The sequence below is a fragment of the Entelurus aequoreus genome, linkage group LG02 (genome assembly GCF_033978785.1).
Source record: "Entelurus aequoreus isolate RoL-2023_Sb linkage group LG02, RoL_Eaeq_v1.1, whole genome shotgun sequence".
NCBI lineage: Eukaryota > Metazoa > Chordata > Actinopteri > Syngnathiformes > Syngnathidae > Entelurus > Entelurus aequoreus.
This window is the reverse complement of record NC_084732.1, coordinates 13,001,835-13,025,162: the sequence shown is the minus strand read 5'-3', so window position 1 is coordinate 13,025,162 and position 23,328 is coordinate 13,001,835. Positions and strand designations below refer to the sequence as shown.

General features: G+C 36.6%; 1 protein-coding gene across 2 annotated transcripts; it reads right to left on the bottom strand.

Moving 5' to 3' along the window:
* Positions 1-4,443: 4,443 nt before the first annotated feature.
* LOC133662411 (tryptophan 5-hydroxylase 1-like) lies at positions 4,444-21,941 on the bottom strand. Of its 2 annotated transcripts, XM_062066390.1 has the most exons (11): positions 21,896-21,941; positions 19,404-19,538; positions 17,120-17,266; positions 16,803-16,940; positions 16,664-16,731; positions 16,381-16,577; positions 11,013-11,148; positions 10,814-10,940; positions 8,670-8,765; positions 6,509-6,642; positions 4,444-6,438 (listed from the first exon to the last, which is right to left on the bottom strand). In XM_062066390.1, exons 2-11 carry the CDS (start codon positions 19,536-19,538, stop codon positions 6,225-6,227), a joined length of 1,392 nt encoding a protein of 463 aa, XP_061922374.1. In that variant the 5' UTR covers positions 21,896-21,941; the 3' UTR covers positions 4,444-6,224. The 2 variants fall into 2 exon arrangements, with proteins under 2 accessions (XP_061922374.1, XP_061922382.1); XM_062066398.1 differs by lacking the exons at positions 19,404-19,538; positions 21,896-21,941 and having other exon boundaries at positions 16,803-16,900; positions 17,089-17,211.
* Positions 21,942-23,328: the final 1,387 nt, after the last annotated feature.

The following is a 23,328-nucleotide window of genomic DNA, read 5'->3' as shown; positions in this document are numbered from 1 at the left end:
CCAGCATTACTGAACACATCTAGTTCATAGGTCACACTGTACAATGTTGCAACCCTCCAGTCAGTGAAAATGTGCTGTAAATGATAACAGTGATAAGGAAAGCTACTTTGATAAGTTCAACAGATCGTGCACCGGACAACATGATAGCTTTGTACTACAAATCAGCTCCCAAAACAAACAACTGTATTTCTTTTTTAGCCGTGTTGGCTAACTTCGGTGCTGGGAAAAGACCACAGCGAGCCACAGGAATGTAAAACATGACACCAAATGAAGAAAAAGTAGAAGAAAAGGCGTAGGAGGACGCTTGCACATTTCAAAAATGCAGTTACAAAAAAAACAAAATAAAAACATTGATTAAAAAAGTAAACAGGTGGAATTTAAAGAGAACATTTGAAATGTTGTCATTAACAACACAAAGTTGCCATATAGGCTTTTTTCCCCTTTAAAACTGTCATTGATCAAAAGTAATACAAATCAAAACCAAAGTTGTTATTATTGACCTCTTCAAGGCTCCAGTTGAATCAAATATGACACAAAAAATATTTTTCAGGGAAAATCTGTGTTTGCCATATAAAAATAAAGGTTTTCTTTGACAAAAAGGACATAAAAACAGTGAAAAATCAACAATCTGAAAGTTGATCTAGGTATTCAAGCAATGAAAGTTAGAGAGAGAGAAAAATAAATAAATACAATTATATATATATATATATATATATATATATATATATATATATATATATATATATATATATATATATATATATATATATATATATATATATATATATATATATATATATATATATATATATATATATATATATAGTGTTATTTTTAACACTTTTATGTCCCTTCAAATCAAATATTACACTTAGAAATATGTTTTGGGGTAAATCTTGTCATATTTTGTGTGTTTGCCATGAAAAAATATACGTTTTTTTTCGACAAAAAGGACAGAAAACATACAAATAATAAAAACCTATAATCTGAAAGTTGATCTAGATAATCAAGTAATGAAAGTTAAAGAATATATATATATATATATATATATATATATATATATATATATATATATATATATATATATATATATATATATATATATATATATATATATATATATATATATATATATATAAGCATGCAGGGGCCATTTTGATATTTCTCACCATCAAAACCATTACAATATATAGATTGTTTTTTAACCTGCAGGTCTCCCCTCAAGTTTGGTCTCAGAGGGGTCTCAGTCAGGAAAATGTTATATATATATATATATATATATATATATATATATATATATATATATATATATATATATATATATATATATATATATATATATATATATATATATATATATATAGTGTTATTTTTAACACTTTTATGTCCCTTCAAATCAAATATTACACTTAGAAATATGTTTTGGGGTAAATCTTGTCATACTTTGTGTGTTTGCCATGAAAAAATATACGTTTTTTTTCGACAAAAAGGACAGAAAACATACAAATAATAAAAACCTATAATCTGAAAGTTGATCTAGATAATCAAGTAATGAAAGTTAAAGATTATATATATATATATATATATATATATATATATATATATATATATATATATATATATATATATATATATATATATATATATATATATATATATATATATATATATATATAAGCATGCAGGGGCCATTTTGATATTTCTCACCATCAAAACCATTACAATATATAGATTTTTTTTTTTAACCTGCAGGTCTCCCCTCAAGTTTCGTCTCAGAGGGGTCTCAGTCAGGAAAATGTTATATATATATATATATATATATATATATATATATATATATATATATATATATATATATATATATATATATATATAAGCATGCAGGGGCCATTTTGATATTTCTCACCATCAAAACCATTACAATATATAGATTTTTTTTTTTAACTTGCAGGTCTCCCCTCAAGTTTCGTCTCAGAGGGGTCTCAGTCAGGAAAATGTTATATATATATATATATATATATATATATATATATATATATATATATATATATATATATATATATATATATATATATATATATATATATATATATATATATATATATATATATATATATATATTTATATATATATATATATATATATATATATATATATATATATATATATATATATATATATATATATATATATATATATATATATATATATATATATATATATATATATATATACACTCTCGGCAGGGTCCTTGAGGGTGCATGGGAGTTTGCCCAACCAGTCTACATGTGTCTTGTGGACTTGGAGAAGGCATTCGACCGTGTCCCTCGGGAAGTCCTGTGGGGAGTGCTCAGAGAGTATGGGGTATCGGACTGTCTGATTGTGGCGGTCCGCTCCCTGTATGATCAGTGCCAGAGTTTGGTCCGCATTGCCGGCAGTAAGTCGGACCCGTTTCCAGTGAGGGTGGGACTCCGCCAAGGCTGCCCTTTGTCACCGATTCTGTTCATAACTTTTATGGACAGAATTTCTAGGCGCAGTCAGGGCGTTGAGGGGATCTGGTTTGGTGGCTGCAGGATTAGGTCTCTGCTTTTTGCAGATGATGTGGTCCTGATGGCTTCATCTGGCCAGGATCTTCAGCTCTCGCTGGATCGGTTCACAGCTGAGTGTGAAGCGACTGGGATGAGAATCAGCACCTCCAAGTCCGAATCCATGGTTCTCGCCCGGAAAAGGGTGGAGTGCCATCTCCGGGTTGCGGAGGAGATCTTGCCCCAAGTGGAGGAGTTCAAGTACCTCGGAGTCTTGTTCACGAGTGAGGGAAGAGTGGATCGTGAGATCGACAGGCGGATCGGTGCGGCGTCTTCAGTAATGCGGACGCTGTATCGATTCGTTGTGGTGAAGAAGGAGCTGAGCCGGAAGGCAAAGCTCTCAATTTACCGGTCGATCTACGTTCCCATCCTCACCTATGGTCATGAGCTTTGGGTTATGACCGAAAGGACAAGATCACGGTTACAAGCGGCCGAAATGAGTTTCCTCCGCTGGGTGGCGGGGCTCTCCCTTAGAGATAGGGTGAGAAGCTCTGCCATCCGGGGGGAGCTCAAAGTAAAGCCGCTGCTCCTCCACATCGAGAGGAGCCAGATGAGGTGGTTCGGGCATCTGGTCAGGAGGCCACCCGAACGCCTCCCTAGGGAGGTGTTTAGGGCACGTCCGACCGGTAGGAGGCCACGGGGAAGACCCAGGACACGTTGGGAAGACTATGTCTCCCGGCTGGCCTGGGAACGCCTCGGGATCCCCCGGGAGGAGCTGGACGAAGTGGCTGGGGAGAGGGAAGTCTGGGTTTCCCTGCTTAGGCTGCTGTCAGAATAATTGTATCTAAGTTATCACAAAACTTTGTGTTGCCATGAGTTCCCGGCGAGAGGACAAAAGCTGTCTTTGATCCTCCCAAGAAGAAGACTTGTAAAACTCCACTCTGTAGGATGGGAAGCAACATGAAGGTGTTCTGTTTCTTTGATGTATTGTAATACACAGAAAGATTTTGTTTTTACCCGAGAATTACAAAGCGGAGAGGAAGCGGGACCAGACTTCCCTCAAGACGACCTCTTCTTTGAACTGTTTTACAACCTTTTCTTTGAACTGCAGAGGTGGGACCAAGTCATTGCTTTGCAAGTCACAAGTAAGTCTCAAGTCTTTGCCCTCAAGTCTCGAGTCAAGTCCCGAGTCAAGACAGGCAAGTCCCGAGTCAAGTCCAAAGTCAAGACTGGAAAGTCTCAAGTCGAGTCCCAAGTCCTGCATTTTGAGTTTCGAGTCCTTTCAAGTCCTTTTAACCACAGACTAATATTTTTACACAGATTGTGTATGCTTTTAAAACGCTGTATTTATTTATTAAAACAAGTGCATTTGAAATTGCAAGAAAAAAAATAGTGCTGACATTGCAATTCATAATAGCACTATTAACAGTAATTTTAATAGTTTAAACAATTTTAAACATTTAACTCATTCCTTTACAGAATAAACACATTTGCAAAAACAAACATTAACATACTATTGGTTGTATTTTATGAAAATAATATTACCACAGAGTTGAGAAGGAGCAAAGATATTCAATATTTGTACGTGAAAATCACAAAGAAATCTTCTGGGGGAGGATGACGCCCCTACAGGGGTTTGGTTTACAAACTTTCAGCCCCACCTAAAACAAAATTCACCAGCCGCCACTGATTATGATGCATTCTCATTTTAGGAAAAATATAAGACAATACTTTCTTAACAGTATAATTGTAACCAAGAATAAGTCTTCAAGTAACAATATTCAAATACTAACATTGTTGGGTAAAACAGCATTTGGTTTTATTCTGAATGTAGTGAAACAAATTGGTGGTTTTAGCTGATATAAAGACTTTCAGGTGTTTATATATGTTTAAGTATTTGGCAGACGCTTTTATCCAAAGCGACATACATAAAAAATACATACATAACAATCACTGTAAACATGATCATTTAAGGGAAGAATGTAATACAAAATATCAATACAAAGTGTCAAGACAGAATAAACTCTCTGCTGCTGCAGCAACAGAGATACAGTCTATAGGTCCCTAAGATATACTGTATATATATATCTAATGTATTCATACATTGTTTATGTAGGATATACGCATGTATATATAACCTAATCATATTGTTTCTTCAATTTAAAAATAGTTTACCGTTTTTTCCCCTTTCTCTGGGATTATATTCCCAGTTTTGATCTCGGACGTCTGGTCACTTATAGCGTATAAGAATATTATATTACTGTTAAGCAAACTATGAATAATAAAACTTGCCAAAACATGTGTCCGTTATCATAGCTACACGTATGACAAAAAACCGCGTGAAAATCAGTGGTATTCAGTGAGGTAAAATGAATTAAATGCGCTGACAGTTCATTGCTCCTGACAAATGAATTGCACTGAGTGGAGCGGATCACCACTCCAAGATGGCGGCCCCGCGTCTCGTCTGCGCCAGTAGGCAGTAGCGCTCAATGCTGCGTACCCTTAAAACATGTCTATGGTTATAACGTTAGCAGTGAGTTTACAGCCTCACTGATTTAACTACACAGCAAATAAAAGTCATGTTACTTAGCCAATAAACGTTATCTTACATTCAAAACTTACCCTTCTTTGGGCAACTTCAAATGTCGAACGAAGTTGGAAGTTGGAAGTTGTTGCGTCTCCGTCTGTAATATTCGAACTGCGTGATTTGCATACGCAATTCGTTTTTTGTTGACCAAGTCGTAGTTTTTATACCCGAACGAAACCAACTTTGGCATAATTGTTTCTCTCTGCCGCATTGTTTGACAACTCTTGTTCGGTGGTTGTCCTGCAATTTGATTGGATGAATGCTGTGTGATGAAAACAACGTATAGCTAATTTGATTGGCTGTTGTACTGACAGCGCACCAGCTGACAGGCAGCACACACGCTGATAGACAGACAGACACGTACAAAATGAAAGATACGGAGCGCTCCCAAATAACTTTTTAAGATTTGGGTTTTGGGGAAAGTAGCAAGTCATGTCAAGTCAAAAGGCTCAAGTCCAAGTGAAGTCACAAGTCATTGATGTTAAAGTCTAAGTCGAGTTGCAAGTCTCTTTACATTTTGTCAAGTCGAGTCTAAAGTCATCAAATTCATGACTCGAGTCTGACTCGAGTCCAAGTCATGTGACTCGAGTCCACACCTCTGTTGAACTGTTCTGTAACCAAAGGCGATGGCTGTTTATGACCCCCGTCCCTTAGAAACAGCTGTTGCCATGTAATCAGGGAAAGTCCAAATAAAAGAGGAGGCGTACAATCTTTCGTCAGGAGCGTGGTGAGACTGTACAAAGTGTACAGTCCAGACGTCTCTCCTCAATTGAGTCACATTTAATTCTGTCTCTGTTTAATTCCTTGCTTCTTGTCTTATTCAATAGATGTCATCAGTATTTGAACCTGACATTTTTACGAATAACACAATTATTTTAAGTCTTTCTCATCAAAACCATAAAAGATAATGGATGAAAGTATTACACTGTGAAAATGTTACGGTAAAAACCTGGCATCTCAGTCGACAGAATTAAATAAATACCAGTGGAACTACACTGTAAAAACTATGACCAATGTGTAGGCAAATATAAGTAACTGTGCTACTTCAGGGGTGTTGGACTTCAGATGTTCCACCGTACTTCCAACAAATGGTGGACAGACCGGTCGTCACATCACGCACCGATCCGTCCTCCAACGTCTTTGCTCTCGCCTCTGAGTCTGGGGCACTTGTCGAGCCGGTCCAGGGCGTCCTCCACGGTGTCAAGCTCATGTCTTATGTCCTTAACCATGTTGCTGACGCTCCCCACGTCTTTCAGGACCTCCACGCTCTGAGTGTACGGGTCGTAGTGGATGGCGAAGGGGCGACGGATGGTTTTGGCGAACTCCCTGCACACACGGTAAAAGTCAGACGCCGCCTCCATTTTAACGTGGTTTGTACTTGTTTGGTTCCACTCACCGCATCTTGTTCTTGGCTTCCTCAAAACTCTCCGAAGCAAAGTAGACGTCCTGGAACGTCGTGATGATGCACTCCTGACTGCAGGTCACGGCGGGGTCGAACGGAAGGACGCGAGCCTTGTCCGTCAATGCGTGCTGATTCAAAAATGACCAAAAAAAAAGGGGGAGAGAGACCACTATGCTGCTCAGTTATCACTGTATATTTTATAGGAATTTTCCTTTACAGGTTCAAAGATACCATCTTTATCCTTGATGATTTGGACTGGGCATAGTCCATCCATCCATCCATTTTCTACCGCTTGTCCCATATGGGGTCGCGGGCATAGTACAAATGTTTATTTATACACTTTCGTAACCCGTAAAATGTAATAATGTATCAGATTTATATAGCACTTTTCTACACACTCAAAGTGCTTTACGGTGAGAACTGAGAACACACTCACACGTTGATGGTGGTAAGCAACTTTTGTCATCAGAGCTGCCCAAAGATACTCTTATTTTAATACGTTAGTGTGAGTGGTACTGGGTGCAAGATGGTGCCTTGCTAAAGGACACAACGGCAGTGGCAAGGAATCGTAAAAAAAAACCAGTGGTGCCGTTTTTCCATTTTCAGTATGAAAACAGCGTAACACAAAACGGCGAAACACGAAACGGTCTAAGACAAAACGGCATAACACAAATCGTCGTAACGCAAAATGGCAAAAGGCGCAACGCAAAACGGCGCGACGCAAAATGGCGTGACGCGAAACGCCGTACGGTTGAAACTCCGTAACGTAAAATGGCGCCACACAAAACGTCGTAACGTGAAATGCCGCGTAGAAAAACATCGCAATGCGAAACGGTGCAAAGCAAAACTGCACCACGCTAAACGCTGCAGCTCTAAACGCCACAACAGAAAACGATGCAACGCTGCAACGCAAAACGGCACAAAGTTAAACAGCGCAAAGTTAAACAGCGCAAAGTTAAACAGCGCAAAGTCAAACGCTACAACACGAAACACTGTTACACAAAATGCCATAACATGAAATGACCTAACAGGAAATGCCGCAACACCAAACGGTATAATATGAAAAGCCATAACAATAAACGGCGCAACACAAAACGGCGTAACACGAAACGGCGTAACACGAAACGGCGTAACACGAAACGCCGTAACACGAAACGGCGTAACAAGAAACGCCGTAACACGAAACGCCTTAATACAAAACGCCTTAACACGAAACATCGTAACACGAAACATCGTAACACGAAACATCGTAACACGAAACGGCGTAACACGAAACAGCGGAATGTGAAATGCCGTAACGTGAAACGCCGCCACAAAAAAACTTTAATGTGAAATGACGCATAGCTAAAGCGAAACGGCGCAAAGCGAAACGTGAAGCGGTGCAACGCTAAACGCCGCAACGCTAGACGCCACAACGCTAGACGCCGCAACGCGTAATCCCGCAATGCTGCAACGCAAAACGACAAAAAGTTAAACGGCGCAAAGTCAAACGCTATAACACGAAACTCTGTTACACGAATTGCCATAACACAAAATGACGTAACAGGAAACGCCGCGACACCAAACGCCATAACACGAAAAGCCATAAGACGAAAAGCCATTACACTAAACGCCGCAACACAAAACGCTGTAACACGGAACACCGTAATGTGGAATTCCGTAACGTGAAACGCCGCCACACAAAACTTCGTAACGTGAAATGACGCATAGCAAAACATCTTAACGCGAAACGGCGCAACGCGAAATGCTGCAACGCAAAACGGCTAAGCTAAACGGCGCAAAGTTAAACAGCACAAAGTCAAACGCTATAACACGAAACACTGTTACACCAAACGCCATAACACGAAAAGCCGTAACACGAAACGCCGTAAAACGAAACGCTGTAACACGAAACGCTGTAACACGAAACGCTGTAACACGAAACGCTGTAACACAAGCACTGCCTGCAATGTGGTGGATGTCGTAAGACATGATCCCATAAATCAACACTTTGTAAAGGAGTTTGTGGATCTTTTTGTTTACATAATTGACATTTAGTCAAAAAGAAGTTACCAACTTAATCTAATGAGACCCAATATAAGAGCTTTGTATTAATTTTAGACAAAGTCTGCCAAAAACCGACGTGTCACGTGTCCTGAGCTGTGTCATTTTCCACCTTGAGCTCGCTGATGGACGAGAGCAGTCCAGCTCCGTAGACCCGCAGTCTGCCGTCCTGCTTGCAGAGTCCAAACTCCACGGTGAAGAAGTAACACTGCAACACAACAGCAGCGTGACAATGTCACAACCAATTGTCACAAAGTAGTCCTTTTTCTTGATGTTCGTACGCCCTGCTGTTTGTTTGATTCTCACAAAAGTAGGATAGTTTTTTCTGGCGCGAGCTACAAGCGCTGGTCACAGAGCGCCAATCAAAATCACCCAGCGTGCTTAGACTGCCTGAAGAATAGTTCCTACCTGCTGATGTCACATGTACAAGCACGTGAAGCTGCCGAGTCACGACAGTGTGACGTGTTGTGCTAAAGATCGCCTGTTTGAACGCATCACTTGATGTAAACAAAGAAAGTCATGTGAGCACACATTCTTGGTGTCTGCACTTTGATAAAGAAGGTGAGAAACACCAGTGACTCTAAGAATAAGTCGCAATAAATTATGGTGGTACTGCCAAAAGTCTTCAATAAAGTTAAAAGTGATGTTAAATGATTGTTTTTGTAATGTTTTATGTAAATTATAAGTCTTCTCTATAAAAAAAGTGTCAACTTTCGGGGTGCCTGGAACGGGTTAATTGGACTTATAATGTTTCCTATTGGAAAAATTGCTTCAGTTTTCAACAAACCCTTTGGAATTGATTAATGACAAAATACTAAGGTATTACTGTACTAGCATTTCAATCAGTCAATCAATCAATCAATGAATGGTTATTTGTGTAGGACTTTACACCATCACAATGGTGCTTTACAGGCCAAACAGGTTAAAACAAGTAAAAACAGGGAACAAATAAAAAACTTGCTTTAACTAGTAAAAACAAGGTAAATATATATATATATATATATATATATATATATATATATATATATATATATATATATATATATATATATATATATATATATATATATATATATATATATATATATATATATATAAAATACTAAAAACGGTAAAAATCTATAGGAAGCATGTTGAAAAAGTAAAAACGGTAAACATAAATAGAAAACATGCTAAAAACAAGTAAAAACAGGTTAAGAATAAATTCAAATGTACTAAAAACAAGTAAAAACAGGGTAAAAATAAACAAGAACCATGCTTAAAACAAGTAATAACAGGGTACAAATAAATAGGTAGCATCCTTAAAAAAAGTAATAACAGGGTAAAAATAAATAGGAAACATGCTAAAACAAGTAGAACAGGGTAAAAAATAAATAAGAAACATGCTAAAAACAAGTTAAAAAAATGGTAAAAGTAAATGGGAAACACACTAAAATCTAGTAAAAACAAGGTAAAAATAATAAAAATGTGCTAACAACTAGAACAAGGTAAAAATAAATGAAAATGTACTAAAACAAGTAAAAACAGGGTCAAAATAAATAAGAAACATGCTTAAAACAAATAAAAACCAGGTAAAAATAAATAAGAAACATGCTAAAACAAGTAAAACAGGGTAAAAAATAAATAAGAAACATGCTAAAAAGAAGTTTTAAAAAATGGGTAAAAGTATATAGGAAACACGCTAAAATCTAGTTAAAACGGTAAAATTTTAAAAAAATGTGCTAAAAACAAGAACAGGATAAAAATACCTGAAAATATACTAAAAACAAGAAAAAATAGGGTCAAATAAAATAAGAAATATGCTTAAAACAAGTAAAAACCTTGTAAAAATCAATAAGAAACATGCTAAAATAAGTAAAACGGTAAAAATAAATAAGAAAAATGCTGAAAACAAGTTTTTAAAAAAGGGTCAAAGTAAATAGGAAACACGCTAAAATCTAGTAAAAACAGAGAAAAAAAATAAAAATGTGCTGAAAACAAGGACAGAGTAAAAATAAATGAAAATGTAATAAAAACAAGTCACAACTGAGTAAAAATAAATAACAAACACGCTAAAACAAGTAAAAACTGGGTAAAAAAAAAAAAGATAAATGCATTTTAAAACACGTGCGCGAGACAGCTGTAGCACAACACGTCACACTGTCGTGACTCCGCAGCTTTATGTGCTTTTATGTGTTCTGGTAAACATTTGTGGCTCGAGTGTTTTCTCACCTTTGATGACACTTCATCTGAGGTCTGGCGTGTGTGTTTTCTCACCGTGGCCAGTTTCTTCACGGCGTCGTCGGAGGCGCCGAGCGACGCCAGTCCGAGTTCCTGAGAGAACTGAGCGTAGCTGGGCTCGGCCAGCAGGGGGACGTGACCCAGCAGCTCGTGACAGGTGTCCCTGCGTAGGAGGACGGCCGCACGTCACGTAAGGGAAGGCACGGCGGCGGAGAGGATGTGTGTGCTCACTCACGGTTCAGGCGTGTAGAAGGGGTCTGAGGCGTGGCGGATGTACTGAGTGCAGTAGAAGACTCTAAAGGCCAGACCTGCTAGGAAGTCCCTGGGCGACAAGTAGCCTGCTACGGGCCGGATGGAGAAGCCTGTGCGCTCTACGCTCACACACAGAATTAAAACACTGAAGCTTAGTCCATCTTGACAAAAACTACACTTACGAGCAAACTAGGAGTGCATTCACTGTCAATAAATCTGTCGGAAAATTCAGTTGCCAAAATTTTACCGTAAAAATAACAGTGGTTCTGTTTTTCTATTTACAGTAATACATAGTAAAAACAACGACCAACATTTTTTTACAGTAAAAATCATAATCGTGGCAGTTTTTCAATTTACCGTAAAGTTGAACAGTTTTTCCATTAACAGTAATATGTAATTTAAAAAAGCATGGATGACGCTGTGTAACATGTTTTTGACCTGTCACCTACGTAACCCTGAACAGGGAAATACAGTAAGGCACTGTAAATACGACGACCCTAGATTTTACAGTAAAGAACTGTCAGCTCAGTCGCCAGGAATTTACCGTAAAATAAACAGTAGTACTGTTTTTCCATTTACAGTAATACACCGTAAAAACGATGACTGTAGATTTTACGGTAAAAAAAATAAAAGTGGTACCATTTTTCAATTCACATGAATGCACTGTCAAAACAACAACCGTAGATTTTATAGTAAAAAATTGTCAGCTCAGTCGCCAGAATTTTACCGTAAAAATAACAGTTTTACAGTTTTTCCCATTTACAGTAATATGCTATTAAAAAAAGCATAGATGACGCTGTGTAACATGTTTTTGACCTGTCGCCTAGGTAACCCTGAACAGGAAATACAGTAAGGCACTGTAAAAACCAAAACCCTAGATTTTACAGTAAAGAACTGTCAGCTCAGTCGCCAGAAATTTACCGTAATATAAACAGTAGTACTGTTTTTCCATTTACAGTAATACACCGTAAAAACAATGACCGTAGATTTTACGGTAAAAAAAATAAAAGTGGTACCGTTTTTCAATTTACAGTAATGCACAAAAACAACAACGACCGCAGATTTTATAGTAAAAAATTGTCAGCTCAGTCGCCAGAATTTTACCGTAAAAATAACAGTTTTACAGTTTTTCCCATTTACAGTAATATGCTATTAAAAAAAGCATAGATGACGCTGTGTAACATGTTTTTGACCTGTCGCCTAGGTAACCCTGAACAGGAAATACAGTAAGGCACTGTAAATACAACGACCCTAGATTTTACAGTAAAGAACTGTCAGCTCAGACGCCAGAAATTTACCGTAATATAAACATTAGTACTCTATTTCCATTTACAGTAATACACCGTAAAAACAATGACCGTAGATTTTACGGTAAAAAAAATAAAAGTGTTACCGTTTTTCAATTTACAGTAATGCACTGTCAAAACAACAACGACCGTGGATTTTATAGTAACAAATTGTCAGCTCAGTCCCCAGAATTTTACCGTAAAAATAACAGTTTTAAAGTTTTCTCATTTACAGTAATATATTGTAAAAAATTACCATAGGTTTTACGCTAAAAGTGGTACTGTTTTTCAATTTGCAATAATTCACTGTCAAACAACGACAGTAGATTTTTTTGGTAAAAAAATTGTCATCTCAGTTGCCTGAATTCTACCGTAAAAATAGCAGTGGTTCTGTTTTTCTATTTACAGTAATACATATTAAAAACGACCAAAAATGTTACGATAAAAATCATAATTGTGGTGGTTTTTCAATTTACAGTAATGCACTATAAAATCAAAGACCATAGATTTTATGGTAAAAAAAACTGTGAGCTCATTCACCAAAATTCACAAGGTATTATTTTCCCATTTACATCGTAAAAACAGTGACCATGGGTTTTAAGGTAAAAAATAAAAGTGGTAGTTTTTCAATTTGCCATCATGCACTGTAAAAAACAACAACTGTAGATTTTACGGTAAAAATGTGTCAACTCGGTCCCCGGAATTGGATCATAAAAATGACAGTGATACCGTTTTTCCATTTACAGTAAGGCACTGTAAATACAACGAACCTAGATTTTACAGTAAAGAACTGTCAGCTCAGTCGCCAGAAATTGACCGTAAAATAAACAGTAGTACTGTTTTTCCATTTACAGTAATACACCGTAAAAACAATGACTGTAGATTTTACGGTAAAAAAAAAAGTGTTACCATTTTTTAATTTACAGTAATGCACTGTCAAAACAACAACGACAGTAGATTTTATAGTAAAAAATTGTCAGCTCAGTTGCCAGAATTTTACCGTAAAATTTTTTTTTTTTTTACAGTTTTTCAATTTACAGTAATATGCTATTAAAAAAAGGATAGATGAAACTGTGTAACATGTTTTTGACCTGTCGCCTAGGTAACCCTGAACAGGAAATACAGTAAGGCACTGTAAAAACCAAAACCCTAGATTTTACAGTAAAGAACTGTCAGCTCAGTCGCCAGAAATTTACCGTAATATAAACAGTAGTACTGTTTTTCCATTTACAGTAATACACCGTAAAAACAATGACCGTAGATTTTACGGTAAAAAAAATAAAAGTGGTACCGTTTTTCAATTTACAGTAATGCACAAAAACAACAACGACCGCAGATTTTATAGTAAAAAATTGTCAGCTCAGTCGCCAGAATTTTACCGTAAAAATAACAGTTTTACAGTGTTTCCCATTTACAGTAATATGCTATTAAAAAAAGCATAGATGACGCTGTGTAACATGTTTTTGACCTGTCGCCTAGGTAACCCTGAACAGGACATACAGTAAGGCACTGTAAATACAATGACCCTAGATTTTACAGTAAAGAACTGTCAGCTCAGTCGCCAGAAATTTACAGTAAAATAAACATTAGTACTCTATTTTCATTTACAGTAATACACCGTAAAAACAATGACCGTAGATTTTACGGTAAAAAAAATAAAAGTGGTACCGTTTTTCAATTTACAGTAATGCACTGTCAAAACAACAACGACCGTAGATTTTATAGTAAAAAATTGTCAGATCAGTCGCCAGAATTTTACCGTAAAAATAACAGTTTTACAGTTTTTCCGTTTACGCTAATATGCTATTAAAAAAATTATAGATGACGCTGTGTAACATGTTTTTGACCTGTCGCCTAGGTAACCCTGAACAGGAAATACAGTAAGGCACTGTAAATACAACGACCCTAGATTTTACAGTAAAGAACTGTCAGCTCAGTCGCCAGAAATTTACAGTAAAATAAACAGTAGTACTCTATTTCCATTTCCAGTAATACACCGTAAAAACAATGACCGTAGATTTTACGGTAAAAAAAATAAAAGTGGTACCGTTTTTCAATTTACAGTAATGCACTGTCAAAACAACAACGACCGCAGATTTTATAGTAAAAAATTGTCAGCTCAGTCGCCAGAATTTTAACGTAAAAATAACAGTTTTACAGTTTTTCCCATTTACAGTAATATGCTATTAAAAAAAGCATAGATGACGCTGTGTAACATGTTTTTGACCTGTCGCCTAGGTAACCCTGAACAGGAAATACAGTAAGGCACTGTAAAAACAACAACCCTAGATTTTACAGTAAAGAACTGTCAGCTCAGTCGCCAGAAATTTACCGTAAAATAAACAGTAGTACTGTTTTTCCATTTACAGTAATACACCGTAAAAACAATGACCGTAGATTTTACGGTAAAAAATAAAAGTCTTACCATTTTTCAATTTACAGTAATGCACTGTCAAAACAACAACGACCGTACATTTTATAGTAAAAAATTGTCAGCTCAGTCGCCAGAATTTTACCGTAAAAATAACAGTTTTACAGTTTTTCCCATTTACAGTAATATGCTATTAAAAAAAGCATAGATGACGCTGTGTAACATGTTTTTGACCTGTCGCCTAGGTAACCCTGAACAGGAAATACAGTAAGGCACTGTAAAAACCAAAACCCTAGATTTTACAGTAAAGAACTGTCAGCTCAGTCGCCAGAAATATACCGTAAAATAAACAGTAGCACAGTTTTTCCATTTACAGTAATACACCGTAAAAACAATGACCATAGATTTTACGGTAAAAAAAAAAAAAGTGGTATCGTTTTTCAATTTACAGTAATGCACTGTCAAAACAACAACGACCGCAGATTTTATAGTAAAAAATTGTCAGCTCATTTGCCAGAATTTTCCATAAAAGTAACAGTTTTACTGTTTTTCCATTTACGCTAATATGCTATTAAAAAAAGCATAGATGACGCTGTGTAACATGTTTTTGACCTGTCGCCTAGGTAACCCTGAACAGGAAATACAGTAAGGCACTGTAAAAACCAAAACCCTAGATTTTACAGTAAAAAACTGTCAGCTCAGTCGCCAGAAATTTACAGTAAAATAAACATTAGCACTCTATTTCCATTTACAGTAATACACCGTAAAAACAATGACCGTAGATTTTACGGTAAAAAATAAAAGTCTTACCATTTTTCAATTTACAGTAATGCACTGTCAAAACAACAACGACCGTAGATTTTATAGAAAAAATTGTCAGCTCAGTCGCCAGAATTTTACAATAAAAATAACAGTTTTACAAAAGCATAGATGACGCTGTGTAACATGTTTTTGACCTGTCGCCTAGGTAACCCTGAACAGGAAATACAATAAGGCACCGTAAAAACAACAACCCTAGATTTTACAGTAAAGAACTGTCAGCTCAGTCGCCAGAAATATACCGTAAAATAAACAGTAGTACAGTTTTTCCATTTACAGTAATATGCTGTAAAACATTACCCTAGGTTTTATGGTAAAAAAATGAAAATGTTACCGTTTTTCAGTCAAAACAACGACCATAGATTTTTGGGTAAAAAATTGTCATCTAAGTTGCCTGAATTTTACCGTAAAGTTTAACAGTTTTTCCAGTTACAGTAATATGCTATTAAAAAAAGTATAGATGACGCTGTGTAACATGTTTTTGACCTGTCGCCTAGGTAACCCTGAACAGGAAATACAATAAGGCACTGTAAAAACAACAACCCTAGATTTTATAGTAAAGAACTGTCAGCTCAGTCGCCAGAAATATACCGTAAAATAAACAGTAGTACAGTTTTTCCATTTACAGTAATATGCTGTAAAACATTACCCTAGGTTTTATGGTAAAAAAATAAAAATGTTACCGTTTTTCAGTCAAAACAACGACCATAGATTTTTGGGTAAAAAATTGTCATCTAAGTTGCCTGAATTTTACCGTAAAGTTTAACAGTTTTTCCATTTCCAGTAATATGCTATTTAAAAAAATCATAGATGACGCTGTGTAACATGTTTTTGACCTATTATGTGGGTTACAGGAAATAAGATGCATGGCTCACCTTTGAGGAAGCGTGAAACATCCTCCAGCTGGGGGATGTTGTCCTCCCTGTAGTGACACCGCTCCACCAGCAGGGGGATGTTCTTCAAGTATTCCCGACAGGCGTGGGTGGGATACAGCTTGTTGAGTTCCCGGTACACCTGAGTCCACGTCTGCACCTCACTCGCCGTGAACTCCACGCGAGGGATCGGGTCTCCGCTGGCGGACAACAGAATGGAAATGATTTGTGTCGTTTTATCAGCTTCCTTTGAATCGGGGGGGGGGGGGGAACAAACGGAACTTACTGCTTGTAGTTGGAAGCCAGATCTGCAAAGTATTTCCTCCTGTGGCGGTAAACGCCATCTTGGAATCCCTGCAGGAACCAGCGCACACGTTTCAGCGCGCTCCAAAAGAACAATTGTGCCGCTTTCAAGAGCAACAAACCGGGTGATCGGCGTCCAACTCTGATCCGTACATCAGAACCTGGTTGCAGAAATCCAAATCGGAGATCTTCTTCGGGAACCAGGGAACACCTGGCACATCTGGAATGACCAACACCTGAATGACCCGTGCTGGAAAAACCTCCCCCAAGTCTAAGCAGAACATTTCTGGTTGTTCGGGGCCGATAAGGCTGTGCCCTGCTTGCCCCAGAAGAGGGCGCTACACTGCCTCCATTCATTAAAAACCTCCACACTCCCTGGTGGAGGTCACATTGTACTGTGCAGCCTACCGTCACCAGGGGGGGCGGAGTCAACAGCTACTTCAACGATGTCTGTTTGCTTCCGGAGCAGCTGAGTCAGCATTTTGAGCTGCCGGCGGTCGCAGTCACAATCCACAAAGATCTCCAATTCAGAATTATTTTGTCTGGACTTCCGGGACTCGATGTGAACCAGGTTGACGTGTTTTTCCTGCAGTTTTCACAGGACAAAGTTACTGTTGTTACACAGTACAGTCGTCTCTCAATTATCGCTGTTGATTGAAAGAAGGAATTATTAACTATACATTTTATACAACACAAAACGTCGCAACATGAAACGCTGTAACACAAAACGCAGTAACACAAAACGCAGTTACACGAAACGCGATAACACGAAACACGAAACACGATAACACGAAACACCATAACACGAAACGGCGTGACACGAAACGGCGTGACACGAAACGGCGTGACACGAAACGCCGTGACACGAAATGGCGTAACCCGAAACGCCGTAATCCAAAAAATTGTAACACGAAAAGTCGCAACACTAAACACCGCAACATGAAACGCTGTAACACGAAACGCAGTAACACGGAACGCGATAACACAAAACACCATAACACGAAACAGCATAACCCAAAAAATTGCAACACGAAAAGTCAGAACACGAAACACAGTAACACGAAATGCGATAAAACAAAACACCATAAGACGAAACGCTGCTATACGAAATGGCGTGATACGAAACGGCGTGATACGAAACGGCGTGATACGAAACGGCGTGATACGAAGCGGCGTGATACGAAGCGGCGTGATACGAAACGGCGTAACCCAAAAAATTGTAACACAAAAAGTCGTAACACTAAACACTGTAACACGAAACGCTGTAACACGAAACGCAGTAACACGAAACGCAGTAACACGAAACGCAGTAACACGAAACGCAGTAACACGAAACACCATAACACGAAACGCCGTAACCCAAAAAATTGTAACACGAAAAGTCAAAACACGAAACACCGCAACACGAAATGCTGTAATACGAAACACAGTAACACGAAACGCGATAAAACAAAACACCATAACACGAAACGCCGCTATACGAAACGCCGTAACCCGCTGTGATACGAAATGCCGTAACCCAAAAAATTGTAACACGAAAAGTCGTAACACTAAACACCGTCCACAAAACGCAGTAACACGAAACGCAGTAACACGAAACGCGATAACACAAAACACCATAACACGAAATGTCATAACCCAAAAAATTGTAACACGCAAAGTCATAACACGAAACACCGCAACACAAAACACCGCAACACGAAACGCTGTAACACAAAACGCAGTAACACGAAACACTATAACACGAAACGTTGTGACACGAAACGCCGTAACCCAAAAAATTGTAACACGAAAACTCGTAACATGAAACACTGCAACACGAAACACTGTAACATGAAACGCATTAACACGAAACGCAATAACAAAAAACACCATAACACGAAACGTCGTGATACGAAACGCCGTAACCCAAAAAACTGTAACACGAAAATTCGTAACACGAAACACTGCAACACAAAACGCTGCAACACGAAACGCAGTAACACGAAACGCAGTCACACGAAACGCAGTAACACGAAACGCAGTAACACGAAACGCAGTAACACGAAACGCAGTAACTTGAAACGCAATAACATGAAACACCATAACACGAAACGCCGTGACACAAAAGCTGTAACCCAAAACGCTGTAACCCAAAAAATTGTAACACGAAAAGTCGTAACACGAAACACCGCAACACAGAAAAAAAGTTAGCACGCCAACAGCGAGCATACGTCAATAACCAAATTATCTGACCTTGAAGTGAACCGCCGTACAGTGTTCTGAAAATTACTTTAAAAAGTAATTAATTATAGCTCCTCGTTACTTTACCAAAAAAGTAATTGATTTACTAATGGAATTACTCTTAGATAAATGTAATTAATTATGAGATAAGTAATGAATACATTACTCAAAAAAAACATTTGCAGTTGATAGACGTTTCGTATGGAGCGCAATGTACGTGGGTCTGTGCTTTCAAAAGGCGGGGCCTGTTGCCGAATGACGTGTGACCTCATCGAGGGATTCAACGCCGGAGCTGTGTTTGTTAGCTTTAGCCGTCTGCAGTTTTCTGTATATGTCATGCACTTTATTGTTATTTATTTGTACCATACGCATTTTGAGTCGTTCAATACGCGTATAATCAGGTTTAGAGTTGTAAAGAGACAGACATTGAAGTTTACTTTGAGAGAGTTGACGTCCAACAAGCGAATGGCATCGATTCTTGCATTGACCCATAAACTCACCTGGAACACCTTGAGCGCGTTAGCCAGACCACCTATTTGGTTTTTCAGAGAAAAGACGATCGTGGCCCTGCCTTGCTCAGAGGCGCTTCCATTGCTGCCCTGCTCACATTTACTGGTATGTGTTATTTTGTCCATCTATGTTGACATGGGAGAGACACATACAGTAAAACATATAAACGCTGTAAACATCAACTCAATGAATGCCTTACTTCTTTTTACGCTTGCATGACACTCAATGTAAAAAATGTGACATTACAACAGTGTGACAACAAGATTTTAGAGCAGGCGTGTCCAAAGTGAGGGCCGGGGGCAGCTAATTTTTTTTTCAACAGCCCACTGCGTATTTTATAACATCTATAACAAAAAAATACATACAAATTGTAATTAAAGAGCAAACAGGTGGGATGTAAAGAGAAGACTATTACAATATTGACTCCAATTACACAGAGTTGCCATGGAGGCAGTTTTTTACTTTATACATGTCATTGCTCAAAAAATTATAAAAATTTAGAATTGATGGATCCGAAGTTGATCTAGAGATTTAAGCTTTGGGAAAAAAAAAAAATATGTATATATATATATATATATATATATATATATATATATATATATATATATATATATATATATATATATATATATATATATATATATATATATATATATATATATATATATATATATATATATATATTTATTTATTTATTTATATATATATATATATATATATATATATATATATATATATATATATATATATATATATATATATATATATATATATATATATATATATATATATATATATATATATATATTAGGGCTGGGAATCTTTGGGTGTCCCACGATTCGATTCAGAATCGATTCTTGGGGTCACGATTCGATTCAGAATCGATTTTTTTTTTTTCAATTCAACACGATTCTCGATTCAAAAACGATTTTTTTTATTTATTTAAAAAAAAAATTTTTTTTAATGAAAACAATACACAACAATACCATAATAATGCAATACAATTTCAAAACAAAACCCGACCCAGCAACATTCAGAATAGCAATAAACAGAGCAATTGAGAGCAATTGAGGACACACAAACATGACACGGAACAATCTAAAAGTAGTGAGACAAAAATGAATATTATCAACAACAGTATCAATATTAGCAACAATTTCAACATAGCAGTGATTAAAAATCCCTCATTGATATTATCATTACAAACATTAATTTAAAAAAAAAAATACAAAAAATGAACAATAGTGTCACAGTGGCTTACACTTGCATCGCATCTCCTAAACTAAATGTCTTATGATAATGTCAATGAGGGATTTTTAATCACTGCTACGTTGAAATTGTAACTTATATTGATACTGTTGTTGATAATATTCATTTTTGTTTCACTACTTTTGGTTTGTTCTGTGTCGTGTTTGTGTCTCCTCTCAATTGCTCTGTTTATTGCAGTTCTGAGTGTTGCTGGGTCGGGTTTGGTTTTGGAATTGGATTGCATTGTTATGGTATTGCTGTGTATTGTTTTTTTGGATTGATTAATTTAAAAAAAAAAAAAAAAAATTATAAAAAAAAAAATAATCAAAAAAAAAAAAAAGCGATTTTTTAAAAATGAGAATCGATTCCGAATCATATATATATATATATATATATATATATATATATATATATATATATATATATATATATATATATATATATATATATATATATATATATATATATATATATATATATTTATTATATATATATATATATATGTTAGGTCAGGAAAAACACAGGGAAACCTGCGACCGTTGATGTGTAACGTTAGATCCACGTTGTTGGTTGAGAAATGACCAAATTTCAATGGTCAAATCAACGTCACAACCCAACATTGATTAAACGTTGTCAAAAAGCATGTTGTTTCAACGTTGTATTTGTGTTGGAAAATATTGGTTGGAAAATGACCAGAATTCAATGGTCAAATCAACGTCAGAACCCAACATTGATTAAATGTTGTCAAAAAGCATGTTTTTCTAACGTTAGGTTTGAGTTGCTCAACGCCAAGACCTAATTCAACAAGTTCTCAACGTTGTTTCAATGTCTTGTTCCTGCTGGGAAAGGCCTCCAAATATTAAAAAAAAATTGTGTTCAGAACCAAGTCGCATGAATATTATTTTCTGTAATTTAAGATTGAGCAGCATGTCCTGCATCCAATTTTAGTCAAATCAAACGACGTGCCAGTAATTTGGTATGAGTATAGTTTTTAAAATCTATACTTTTTTTTAATATTTTTGATCTAACACCTAAAAAAGAACACTCAGTCATTAGACAAAATAAAAAAACCTGAAATTAATCAAAAAAGGGTAAAATGTTTAACCCTCAACTCCCTGCAACACAAAAGGAATACAAATAACAAATAAAAATGGGAGAAGATGTAAAAAGAAAAATAGCATCGCAGCCCCGCAGTTTCGCAAACATTTATTCAAAGCATGTTGGTGCTACTTACCGAGTCGTGGGTCTTCTCCTGGTCCAAAGTCACGACAAGTTCTTCTGCAAAGTTCAACCTGGTGCACCTCCTTGACGCTCCTGTCGGGGAATTATTTCAAGCATTATCAATCTACTGTTGCATGTTATATATAGAGCAAGTGTGTGTGTGTGTGTGTGTGTGTGTGTGTGTGTGTGTGTGTGTGTGTGTGTGTGTGTGTCCAGCACCATATTGATCATAGGAGTAAAATCACATTTCGGATAAGAACATCACCCAAGACACTAATCAGTGGGAGGTGTGGCTCAATGGGTGGTGCAACCTTCCCATCAACCTGGTTGAAAAACTTCACTCTGGAATTCACAAGACGGACAAAAAGATCCTGGTTTGTCCAATGCTATATCGCAGCGGATGCCCAAACTACCACCCGCTGGCCAAGTGCGGCACGAGTTCAATAAACAATTTGACCGGGAGTGGTTTATCCATTTTATAAACATAACTCTGCCATTAACTGTGCTTTTTAAGTAGATGTAACACAGTAATTACTGATATGACCCAATCCAAACAACCTTCCCTAGTCACCGTGCAGAAAAAGAGAATCAGGGTAAAAAATAAATGAAAATGTACTAAAAACAAGTAAAAACAGGGAAAAAATTAATAAGAAACATGCTTAAAACAAGTAATAACAGGGTAAAAATAAACAAGAAACATGCTAAAAACAATTAAAAACAGGGTAAAAAAAAATAAATGAAAATGTAATAAAAACAAGTAAAAACAGGGTAAAAATAAATAAGAAACATGCTTAAAACAAGTAATAACAGGGTAAAAATAAATAGGAAACATGCTAAAAACAAGTAAAACAGGGTAAAAATAATTAAGAAAAATGCTTAAAACAGGTTAAAAAAAAGGGTAAAAGTAAATAGGAAACACGCTAAAATCTAGTAAAAACAGGGTAAAAAAAATAAAAATGTGCTAAAAACAAGATCACAGTAAAAATAAATGAAAATTTACTAAAAACAAGTAAAAACGTAGTAAAAAAATAAATACGACACCTGCTTAAAACAAGTAAAAACAGGTAAAAATAAATAAACACGTAAAAAGAGAGTAAAAAGAAAAAGATAAAAGTCATTTTAAACACGTGCGCGAGACAGCTGTAGCACAACACGTCACACTGTCGTGACTTCGCAGCTTTTTATGTGTTTTTATGTGTTCTGGTAAACATTTGTGGCTCGAGTGTTTTTTTTTACCTTTGATGACACTTCATTTGAGGTCTGGCGTGTGTGTTTTCTCACCGTGGCCAGTTTCTTCACGAGGCGCCGAGCGACCAGCGCAAAAAAAATCAACAAACATGGTTACACATGTTACACTCTGGATGCTGTGGGGCCGTCTTGGTTGACAATACTCTGCAACATCGTGTGGACATCGGGGGCGATACGTCTGGATTGGCAGACCGGGGT